The 11,671-nt window shown below is 47.8% G+C and overlaps 1 protein-coding gene across 1 annotated transcript; it reads right to left on the minus strand.

The window, feature by feature from the left end:
• Positions 1 to 535: 535 nt before the first annotated feature.
• On the minus strand, positions 536 to 10,952 carry LOC134493832 (purine nucleoside phosphorylase-like). The gene is made up of 6 exons (XM_063298632.1): positions 10,930 to 10,952; positions 9,671 to 9,834; positions 5,388 to 5,491; positions 4,412 to 4,485; positions 2,425 to 2,615; positions 536 to 777 (listed from the first exon to the last, which is right to left on the minus strand). Exons 1-6 carry the CDS (start codon positions 10,950 to 10,952, stop codon positions 536 to 538), a joined length of 798 nt encoding a protein of 265 aa, XP_063154702.1.
• Between the last annotated feature and the right edge of the window lie 719 nt (positions 10,953 to 11,671).

Below are 11,671 nucleotides of genomic sequence, written 5' to 3' on the forward strand. Positions count from 1 at the left end.
CAGAAGAAGCAAACCTCTTCTGCTGCTGACAAAGCCACATGGAGTCACCAGGCATCCCACTGAAATCAAGGAAGGCTTCATCTTCACCTTTGGACGGGAACTGTGGAGGCCCAGTTATTCTGTACCCCAGAAAAGGAGCAAGAAATGATCTAACAGCCATTCCTGCCTCCCCTCATCACAGGAACTCGGTTTGTTTGAAAAAGGGGCATAGATCTTTACTTTGTACATAAGCTTTTATTGCCTCCTCCAGGGATTACCACGCAGTTCAGACAGGTCTCCCAGCGGGAGTGGATTTTGCAAAGGGAGGAAGACAGAAGTGCAAAAGGACAATGAGGAAAATTCACCTTGCCCAGCCCAGGACCTTGCAGATGTGTTTGACTGCCTCTCCCATCATCCCCAGCTGCCACCGCTGGTTGAGGGAGATGTGCAGGGAGTCCACATTCAGGCCAGGCTCTGTTGGGGCAGCTGACGTCCAGCTGTCCTGCTCCTGTGATTTGCAAGCCCCCCGTGTCCAACGCTGCGATGTGGGGCCTCTTCAGGCGCTGTTCTTGGGCTCTTCTGTAGTGCTGCCACTGCGGCAATCCAGCCCCCCCACCAGCCCTGCGAGGAGGGCCTGTAGGCTAGCGACTCGCCTCTGGCTTGCCTCCAGCACACCCTGATGGTCAGTGGGCTCTTTGGCATTGTAGTCCTTCCTCACTTGGCCGGTGATCAGCGAGAGACCGAAGACGCGGAGCCCACAGTGCCTGGCCACCAGGACCTCTGCCGCAGTGCTCATCCCTGGCAGCAGGAGACAGGCAGCCCTCTGACTTTCTCAGGATCGGACTCTGAGCTGACCTCTGCGGGGCAAAGGCCAGGCCACCCTTGGCCAGTTGTGGTCGTGTTATAGACCTTTCACAAACAGGAGGAATGCAACTTTGCGCCTGGCCGGAGGGTTTCCTATTTATTCCTGAGCTTCATGCCCTGATGAGCAGTGAATAATAATAGGAAGAAGATGCAGGAGGAGAGGAAGAGGAAGAAGAAGAGGAGGAAGATGGGGGAAAAGGAGGAAGAGGGAGGAGGAGGAAGGAAAAGAAGAGGAAAAAGGAGAAAGAAGAGAGGAGGAGGAGGAAGAGGAAGGAAAAGATGGAAGAGGAGGTAGAGGAAGAAGAAATAGAAAAAGGAGAAGAAGAGTGGGAGAAAAAAAATGTTCTGTATTGTGGCTCCTTCCGTTTGTGCCAAACGGTTGAGCAAAACCAGTGCAAAACATTTGAAGCGGCTTAGCCACCTGTCGAAACTCTCTGGCCAATCTTCCATTAAGGAGAGTGATTACAACAGCGTTCCTCAACCTCGGCCACTTTAAGCTGTGTGGACTTCAACTCCAGAATTCCCCAGCCAGCCATTCCACGCAGCTTAAAGTGGCCGAGGTTGAGGAACGCTGGATTAGAGGGTGTTTTCCCCCCTGGCTGGTGATGTTTGGCGGGAGGAGAAGGAAGGTAAATGGACGGGGGGGAATCCACCAATCCCGTTAACTTGCCCCACTCCCCATAAATGAAGACGCTGTGGTTTGAACAGGCAAGATGAGGATCCCCAGTGGTGGGCACCCACTTGGGGAAGGCTGATGGAGGTGTTCCTCGTGAGATCTCCTGTGTGCAAAGTAGTGCTCTACCACTGAGCTGAGCGCCCTCCGCAAAGTGAACGGAAGAAAGGGAAGGGTCACTTGAGGGCTGTTGAACTACCAGAGCCCTGATTTTGTGAGGGGAGGTATCTCCATTTCAGCAGTGGTGGGGACACTCTCTTGTATAGTCAAAAGAACATTGGGGGGGGAGACTAAGACAACACTCTGGGGCCATAAAGGGAGACCTGAGGGCCCCAAGTTGCCCTCTGCTGCCTTAAAGGAGGTGACCAGGGCCAAGGTACAGGTAGTCCTTGACTTACGACCATCTGTTTAGCAACTGTTTAAAGTTACGACGGGGCTGGAAAAAGTAACTTATGACTGGTCCTCACACTTGTGACCATTGCGGCGTCCCTGAAGTCATGTGATCAGAATTCAGGAGCTTGGTGATCAGCATGTATTTACAATGGTTGCAGCATCCTGGGGTCATGTGTGCGCCATTTGCGACCTTCGCAGCCAGCTTCTGACAAGCAAAGCAATGAAGCCAGATTCGCTTAACAACCATGTGATTTGCTTAACGACTGCAGCAAAAAAGATCTAAAACTGGGCATGACTCACTTAATGACTGCCTCACTTAGCAATGGAAGTTCTGGTCCCAATTATGGACATAAGTCAAGGAGTACTTCATCCGGCATTGCTTTGCCGCCGCCAAAGCTTCTTTCTGTAATCCACCTCAGGGACCTTCAGCTGAAAGGGGTCGGATCAAGATTGGAAATGAAATCAAGCATTGTCGGGAAGGGAGGGATAGAACTGACGGGGGGGACATTTCTTACCCACAGCATCTGCCCCGAGCATCTGCAGCAGCCAAGCCTCGGCCACAGATTCAAAACCAGGGCCCCCGACCACGCAGTCTACGCCCTGCCTGGCGAACGAGGCATATCCAGGGCACCGGGCAGTCTCCATGGCCAGGGCACAGAGCTGTCGGTTGTAAGCACCCAGGAGTGCCAGGAAGTGGGGCCCAAACCTGAGGAAAACAGGAGGTTCTGAGTCCCAAGCAAAAGAAAGAGGCATTGCAGGGTGAACCTAGTCAGGACCCAAGGAACTTACTACTACCGTCATCATCATCATCATCATCATCATTATTATTATTATTACAAGAATGGCCATCAGTTGGAAAAAATCAACTTACATCCCCATACCAAAAAAGGGAAACACTAAAGAATGTTCAAACAATCGAACAGTGGCACTCATTTCACATGCCAGTAAGGTAATGCTCAAGGTCCTGCAAGGTAGACTTCAGCAGTTCATGGAGCGAGAATTGCCAGATGCACAAGCTGAGTTTAGAAAAGGCAGAGGAACTAGGGACCAAATTGCCAATATCCGATGGATAATGGAAAAAGCCAGGGAGTTTCAGAAAAACGTCTATTTCTGTTTTATTGACTATTCTAAAGCCTTTGACTGTGTGGACCATAACAAATTGTGGCAAGTTCTTATCGGTATGGGGATACCAAGTCATCTTGTCTGCCTCCTGAAGAATCTGTATAACGACCAAGTGGCAACAGTAAGAACAGACCATGGAACAACGGACTGGTTTAAGATTGGGAAAGGAGTACGGCAGGGCTGTATCCTCTCACCCTACCTATTCAACTTGTATGCAGAACACATCATGCGACATGCTAGGCTTGAGGAATCCAAGGCTGGAGTTAAAATCGCTGGAAGAAACATGAACAATCTCAGATATGCAGATGATACCACTTTGATGGCTGAAAGTGAAGAGGAACTGAGGAGCCTTATGATGAAGGTGAAAGAAGAAAGTGCAAAAGCTGGCTTGCAGCTAAACCTCAAAAAAACCAAGATTATGGCAACCAGCTTGATTGATAACTGGCAAATAGAGGGAGAAAATGTAGAAGCAGTGAAAGACTTTGTATTTCTAGGTGCGAAGATTACTGCAGATGCTGACTGCAGTCAGGAAATCAGAAGACGCTTAATCCTTGGGAGAAGAGCAATGACAAATCTCGATAAAATAGTTAAGAGCAGAGACATCACACCGACAACAAAGGCCCGCATAGTTAAAGCAATGGTGTTCCCTGTAGTAACATATGGCTGCGAGAGCTGGACCATAAGGAAGGCTGAGAGAAGGAAGATCGATGCTTTGGAACTGTGGTGTTGGAGGAAAATTCTGAGAGTGCCTTGGACTGCCAGAAGATCAAACCAGTCCATCCTCCAGGAAATAAAGCCAGACTGCTCACTTGAGGGAATGATATTAAAGGCAAAACTGAAATACTTTGGCCACATAATGAGAAGACAGGACACCCTGGAGAAGATGCTGATGCTGGGGAGAGTGGAAGGCAAAAGGAAGAGGGGTCGACCAAGGGCAAGATGGATGGATGATATTCTAGAGGTGACGGACTCGTCCCTGGGGGAGCTGGGGGTGTTGATGACCGACAGGAAGCTCTGGCGTGGGCTGGTCCATGAAGTCACGAAGAGTCGGAAGCGACTGAATGAATAAACAACAATTACTACTACTACTACTGTTTCTTTCCACCCAGATGATCATTGGCTTCAACCTTCCCTTAAATTCCTCAGGTAATAATTCTATCAGCAGAAAAGTGGTGTATAAATTTAATAGTACATGAATGAATGAATAAATAATGCATATGAATGTTCACACATTCCACTGACCTTGTTTGCATGGTTCTAAGATAAGCCACAATTGGCTGAGTGCACACCACACACTAAGCCACAAATGAGGCTTTGAAAACAGTGGCAAGTCATTTGATGGCTTACAAGTGGACCTCACTTAGGGACTGCCTTGTTTACCGACCGTTCACAGTTAACGACAGGGATGAAGAAGTAACCTTGCGACTAATCCTTGCATTTAGACATTCGCAGGTCTGTAAAGCAAAGGAAGGCTGAAGTCAGATTGTAAGCACAGCTGCGGTTTCACTTAGTGACTGCTTCACTTAACGACCAAGTTGCCGGTCCCAACTGTGGTCATAAACAAGGACTACCTGCAATGTCTGAATCCAGCCACTGAATCCCTGGCAATTTTGCTGCTTTGAAAAATGAAAGACTTGTTCTGCCATGTTACCCCAGGTCTGATTTCATAAGCTATTATTGTTCTGACTTGCCATAATTTGAGGACCAATGTGAGTTACATTCAATTCCATTTCTCTGACCAGCTTTTAAAGTTGTCGTCGTCGTCGTCGTCGTCATCATCATCATCTTAATCTTTTAATTTCTATTCTCCTTTTCTGCCCAGAAACAGAAAAGTTGTGGTTAGGGTTAATATCAAATCAGAAGTAACCCAAAGCTGCCCACTCACTAACCCACAAAAAACTAACCAAGGTTATCACAACTGGGTTTAGCTCCGCTGAAAGTAGCCACTCAGTCTTTAATAGACCTGATTAAATATGTTTTGTTCATACAATAAAACTGCAACAATACCAATTCAGATGGGACACAGAAATATTAGGGGGGGGGAAACACGTCCAATCGAAGTAGTCCTGACCCTTGAACTCACTCTGACGTCAAACAGAAAATGTTCCCATCATCTCTGGCTGCTGATCTAGAACATTAAGCAGGATCGAATCCGGTTGGTGCATGGATGGGAGACCACCCGTGTCTGATGCTAGATGGGGAAACAGAGAAAATATCCTGGAGGAAGGCCAATGCAAACTACCTCCATTCGGCTGCCAAGAAAACTGCAGGGAGGCAGAGCCTGAATCTTGGACACGTTACCTCTTTACCCCTTGTCCAAATCTACCCCATGGAAGCTGGTCCCTCCCCATCTTACCTGCCAAAGAGGGTAACCCTCATACACATGGAAGCGCCCTCTCATGCAGACAGTCAGCTTGCCCTGCAGCTCCCCGAAGACGAGATGCCCGTCGTGGCCTTTCACTGGAGAGTGAAAGGAGTGTTGTGGAGACCCAGAACATCTAGGGCTTTCCTCTGCTTCTGGCCAAACTTTCTCCAGCTTGGCCCCCTCCTGATGGATTGTCTCATGGACCGTGAGACCTCGAATCCAGCCAGTGCAACTTGCTGCCTCTAGTGGAAAGTGGCACGCGACAGGGTCCATGGTGGTTGCGGAGCCCCCTTTATTTTGTTTGTCCTACGTACTGATCTCCCAGTCGGCCAGGATCTCTTTTTATGTCTGTCTGTCTATCACCTCTATCTATCATCTCTCTATCTACAGGTAGTCCTCACTTAACAACCATTCGTTTAGTGATGGTTTGGACTTACGATGGTGCTGAAAAAAAACGATTTACAACTGGTACTCACACTTGTGACCATCGCAGCATGTTTGCTTAACCCCCATGGTGATTTGCTTGATGACCACCACAAAAAAGGTGGTAAAATTGGGTTGGATTCACTTAATGACCATTCCGCTTAGCAACCAAAATTCCAGTCCCAATTGTGATTGTTAATCGAGGACTACCTGTATCATCCCTCCCTCCATCCATCCATCCATCTCTATCATCTCAAACAAACAGCAACACTACAAATTCAGATGTGACACAGAAATGTTAGAAAATATTAGAAAGCCGGCTGGGTGACCTTGGGCCAGTCCCTCTCTCTCAGCCCAAGAGCCAATCAGGCGTGGTATGAGAGTTCTAGTCCCGCCTTGGGCATGAAGGCTGGCTGGGCGACCTTGGGCCGGTTCCTCTCTCTCAGCCCAACCCACCTCACAGGGTTGTTGTGGTGGGGAAAATAGGAGGAGGAAGGAGTGTTTGGTATGTTTGCCACCTTGAGTTATTTATAAAAATAATAAAGGCAGGATAGAAAATAAAAAATATATATTCTTTTTATCAAGGCTTCAGGTAACCTCAAAATTGAATAAACAAACAAATAATTGGGATTGCCATCCCTAGACAATTTTAACCTCCTTTCACTCAAGCCAGCAAAAGGAGCTAACCAGAATTATCTCTGGCTTTCCTGACTTAAAAGCTGTTCCTATTTGCACAATAATCCAACGCTGTGTTTGAGGCATTAGACTAGGACTGTGCAGACCCAAGTTAGAGCCCCCGCCCCCACATCTTGCAGGGTGACTTTAGGCCAGTCGCTTTGTTAGCCCAGCCCAATGCAGAGGGCTGGGTGGTCTATAAGCCCAAATTAGGGGAGGCCTGGGCTCAACCGCCCTGATTTCTCAGAAAAAAATGGTTCGGTGGAGGAATTAAAGCAATTTGAATATTAATAAATGTCTTAGCACAGAGCTCCTGAGCATAGCAAGAGTTTCAAGTATAGCAGCCATCAATTAACAAGCACGTAGCATAGTTTCAACTCTGTTTTAGGGGTTAAGCTTCAGGAGGAAGTTGGTCTTCTTCCTGCTAACTGAAGCTTGTGGTTTTTCATTTGACAGAACCAGCAGTTTGCCTATTTTTGTCTTTGGGTTTCTTCATAATCATATTTTTTCACAATGATTGTTCCTTGTGGCTGGATGATAAATAACCCCCGTTTGTTTCGGGGTCTTGTCCCTGGAAGGTTCCTGGACAGGCCTGTGTGTGCTTGACCTGGCTTTGCAAACCCAGGATAAATTTGGGAGACCGAAGTACTCCCTGTTGTCCTGACTCAGTCCAACCTCACCACCAACTTGGTGGTAGAGAAGGGAGAAGAAAATGTAAGTCATAATGCAAATTGGGGTGGGATGTGTTCAACCCTGGCAACTTTAAGAGGTGTGGACTTCATCTCCCAGAATTCCCCAGCCAGCCATGCTGGCTAGGGAATTCTGGGAGTTGAAGTCCACGCCTCTTAAAGTTGCCAGGGTTGAGAAACACTGCTTCAGGGTATCACAAGCCCCTTCCCCATTGGTGAAGCAGCAGCCAATCAGCATGCAGGAGAGGGCGGAGTTAGCCTATGCAAGGCTGGGTCTGCTTTGGACTAGATCAGTGTTTCTCAACCTCAGCAAGTTTAAGACATGTGGACTTCAACTCCCAGAATCCCCCAATTGCATTTTCAAACTGGGAGAGCAACCATATCCTTTGTGACCCACAGTTTAAGTATAATCTGAAAGCAGCTACACCCAAACTCCATCCTAACAGTGAGGGATCTCCTCAAGGCATGCTAAAAAAATTGAGGTGGGGGCCGCCCAGGTGCAAAGGAAGCTCTGCCTATTTTTTATGTGCAGCGGAACTTTGATTGCAACCTTGTGGCCGCCATTTTGACTTTTTTGACCATCTGTGGAAACCCCCCCTGCTGAAGGTGAGTTTGACCTGCAGACCTTGGGACTTAAAATATCTCATTTAATTTGGGGGCTTCCTTGTCTCTTCTCCATACCAAGAACTGTGGATTTGGGATACTTTAGAATGGACCGACAGAACAATCCATGCTTTCTTTGAAATAAAAAGATCTCGGTAAGGAACTGCAGTGGTAAACCTGCCCATGACTCGCACTGATGATGTTCCCTCGTTGGATATTGAAATGTCTGCCAATTGTATTCCTGAATGTGGAAACTCAAGCGGATTTTTTGTGTGATCCAATTTTTTAGACAGCCTTTCCAATCTGTAGGCAGAGGGTGATGGGAACCAGAATCTCGAGCAATGGGGTAAGGGAACAGGAAGGGAGGAAGACTAAGTTGAAGAAACTTGCCTAGCCAAATCAGTGCGTTTAATCTGAGTAATTTTTTCAAGTCCTTATTTTCTAGAAAAAGCAGCATACTTTTAGGACTTGCCAGTAGACACAGATATTGATTTTAAATGTTGATTTACATTGCATTGATCTTATTGTTACCATTTTTCTAACTGTAAGCCAGACTGAACATTTATACAAATAGGAAGGCGGGGTCTCAGTTCAATTACACATAAGTAGATCAAAATCCTTTGTTAAGCAGGTTGCTCGTAAGTAGTCTCGGAGACTGCCTGATATTCCAGAATGGGAACTGAAGGAATGGAAATCTGTCTGGCTGGGCAGGTCTTGCAATTCATATAGAAAATTGACTGTAAGTTCAAGATCTTGAATGAAGACAGTAGATGGGGATGATCTCCTTCACTTCAGAATCTTGGCCCCATGGGTGGCGGGGGTCTAATGCTATCCTCATCTTAGGACTGACAGTGTCAGCCTTGCGAGGTAGTCCAGCCGAGAAGCACACCCAGAAGTCCTAGCTCTAACTTTATTATAAGGTGACATAAGCAGAATCTTGCAAGTCTGAAAATGCATCTCTTCCCCCTCGCCTTTGCAGCCCAGGAAACTCGGGAAGGCCCCTTTGGAGACCTTTGCCAGGCCCCCATTCCTGCTGCGGGCTCAGCTGCCTCTTATCTGGCCGTTGCCTAGTCTGCGGCTCTTCCTCCTGTCTCCCAAGGTCTTTCCCGCAGACCGTTAGTGGTAGACACCCCTGTTACCCCTCTGCACCACACCACTTGCGTTGTGCTTCATGGAACTGCCCTTGTGTTGCTTTCGTTACTAGACGTCTATTTTCTAGATTTCTCACGCTGGTGATAAGCGGGAAACACCAGGAGAAATGTTTGGGTTCTGCATGGAAATGCCTTAAACAAACTAGTGGTCAGTCCAGCCAACGGGATCTAAGTCTGTTCTCCTGTTTTTTCTGCTTCATGCCTAATCATTTCCAGCCGGCAGCAAACAAGGGTATGTGAGGATGGACTTGAGTGGCTTTGGTGAGATGAGTGGCCATATAAATCAGATTAAATCAACGAACAAATCCATGAACAAATCATTGACTTACATGCAACCATTCGTTTAACAAATGTTTGAAGTTACAACAGTGCTGAACGAAGGGACTTACAACCAGTCCTCGCACTTACAACTGTCGCAGCTTCCCTGCGGTCACGTGATCAAAATTCACACACTTAGTGACCAGCATGTATTTACAATGGTTGCAGCATCCTGGGGTCATGTGATCGCCATTTGCGACCTTCCCAGGCGGCTTCTGACAAGCAAAGCCAATGGGAGAAGCTGGATTTGCTTAACAACCATGTGATTCACTTAACGGTCGTGGTGATTTGCTTAATGACTGTGGCACAAAAGGTTGTAAAATTGGGCACGACTCACTTAACAACTGCTTCACTTAGCAATGGAAGTACCAGTCCCAATTGTGGTTGTAAGTTGAGGACTACCTGTAAACAATACCTGTGCAGCGTGGAAAGTTGGGAATATCTGCGTATCGGAAAGACACCGGGTTCATCAAGCTGTCCTCCAGTGGCCCCAGTCTGGAACCACAGATGATGGCAATTTTTGGGCACTGCTTGCTATGAGCCAAGAGCCAGTCTGCTGTTTCTCTGCAGTGGGCAAAGCTGTCAGGCGAGAAGCGAAGGGCCAGAGCAGAAAGCATCAATCGCGCGGAACGGATTTCAGCTCTAGATTCAGTTTGCAACACCGAAGGCGTGTTCTGGAAGCAAGTGAAATAACAGAAAGGTTGTGATGTTGGGGAAACTGTGGTACTTCGCAGCAATAGCCAATATCCCCTTTCTGTTGGGGGTCACTCAGAGGGTCTGCCAACCCAGATAGCTGCAGCATCAGTAGGAGCTTCCATGCGTGAATGGGTGTGGACACAGCATGAGAAAAGCTCTCATTCCTGGCAGTGTAACACACAACTCAGTTAATGGCTTAACTCCTTTTTTCTGGAACCGCATAATAAAAAAATAACCTCAGAGTTTGTGTCTGAGCATTTGACAAAATCCCACCGCCCAACATACACACAAAGTTTAACAGTAACCATGTAGCCCAGTGTTTGTCAACCTTGGCAACTTTAAGACGCGTGGACTTCAACTCCCAGAATTCCCCAGCCAGCCATGCTGGCTGGGGAATTCTGGGAGCTGAAGTCCACGCGTCTTAAAGTTGCCAAGGTTGACAAACACTAATATAGTGTATTGTGTGAAGGCAGCTGTTAGGTCTGTCAGTGAACTGATGAAATATATTTTGTGAATGCAGCCAGTCATCAAGAACTGCCCAAAAGAAGAGATAGCCACGCATTTGTCCCACTGGGGTGATTTTTAGATCTACCCACTCCTGTTTTAGGAAACACAGATACCTCTGGCCATGCACAAAGTGCATTTTGCTGCCAAGTACACCCAGCCCTCCACAATGCCCGAGACAGAGCAGGGATGGGAAAGATGGTTAAATCAGAGTCCCTGTCCTCCCAGGCCCATGTGAATCTATCATCATCACTGAAATTCAGCAGCTGGGGAACAGAAAATCCATGCATGGCCAGCGAAAAGAGCTCTTAGGTTGCCTGGCTGAAGTGGTACTCAGGAGGGTCATTGTAGGTCCCCCCCACAAGCTTAAATCCAGCACAACAATCCTTGCATTGCTCATCAGAACCTAGAGATGAACCTGGAGATTCCTTGTTAAGACAAGAGGGGATGAAGAGACGCCCCATTTGCACTCACCTGAAATTTTCATTTGGTTGCATCTTGGGTTGCTGGATGAAGCCTGCCGCAAGCAGTGTGGACGGGGAACTTTCCAGGACGCCCCCCCCCCCCAGCACAACTGTGACTTCTTGTCGCCGCCTCCCATCGACCCCATCTGTATACTTAAAGAGGGCTCTGTTCTCCCCAAGGCGTCCCATTGGTTGCGGAGTGGTAGTGCTGTTGGGACACACACAGAGCAACAGCTGCCCAGCAAAGTATGTGAAAGGCAGGCTGTTCCACCTCCCCCCACATCCAGCCCCCTCCTCATCTTTGGGGGCCTGCCAGTTCCTCGCTTTAGGCAGACCACAGATCCTGTGGTAAACCCATGATGGTGGATTAGCTGGAACTGAGGGATCTGTGTCGTTGCTGTGCCATTTGGAACTCATGAGCACAAATGTTTTGGCTCCCTCGCAAAGCTTCATTCTCTAGAAAGGAAGCAGAGGGTGCGCTGAAAACCGGCCCCATCTTCATGTGCTCTCCAGGCAGGGAGGCCAAGGCAAGCGGGTGCAGCTGTTGAGGGAAATGTGCACATGGATGAAACTTAATTGGAGCGTACAGCTAACGATGCCTTAGCCCAGTGTTTTTCAATGTTGGCAACTTTAAGATGTGTGAACGTCAACTCCCAGAATTCCCTAGACAGCCATGCTAGCTGGGGAATTCTGGGAGTTAAAGTCCATACATCTTAAAGTTGCCACCCTTGAGAAACACTGATCCAGATGCT

The sequence above is a fragment of the Candoia aspera genome, chromosome 3 (genome assembly GCF_035149785.1).
Source record: "Candoia aspera isolate rCanAsp1 chromosome 3, rCanAsp1.hap2, whole genome shotgun sequence".
Lineage (NCBI taxonomy): Eukaryota > Metazoa > Chordata > Lepidosauria > Squamata > Boidae > Candoia > Candoia aspera.

Excerpts from the sequence above, each read along its gene's own strand:
- LOC134493832 (XM_063298632.1), bottom strand. The coding sequence starts at position 10,952 with ATGCAACCAAATGAAAATTTCAG. Across the intron at positions 5,492-9,670 it reads CAACTTTCCACGCTGCACAG|TGAAAGGCCACGACGGGCAT; the intron begins GTATTGTTTACA and ends TTCACTCTCCAG. Across the intron at positions 2,616-4,411 it reads TCGTTAACTGTGAACGGTCG|GTTTGGGCCCCACTTCCTGG; the intron begins GTAAACAAGGCA and ends TGTTTTCCTCAG.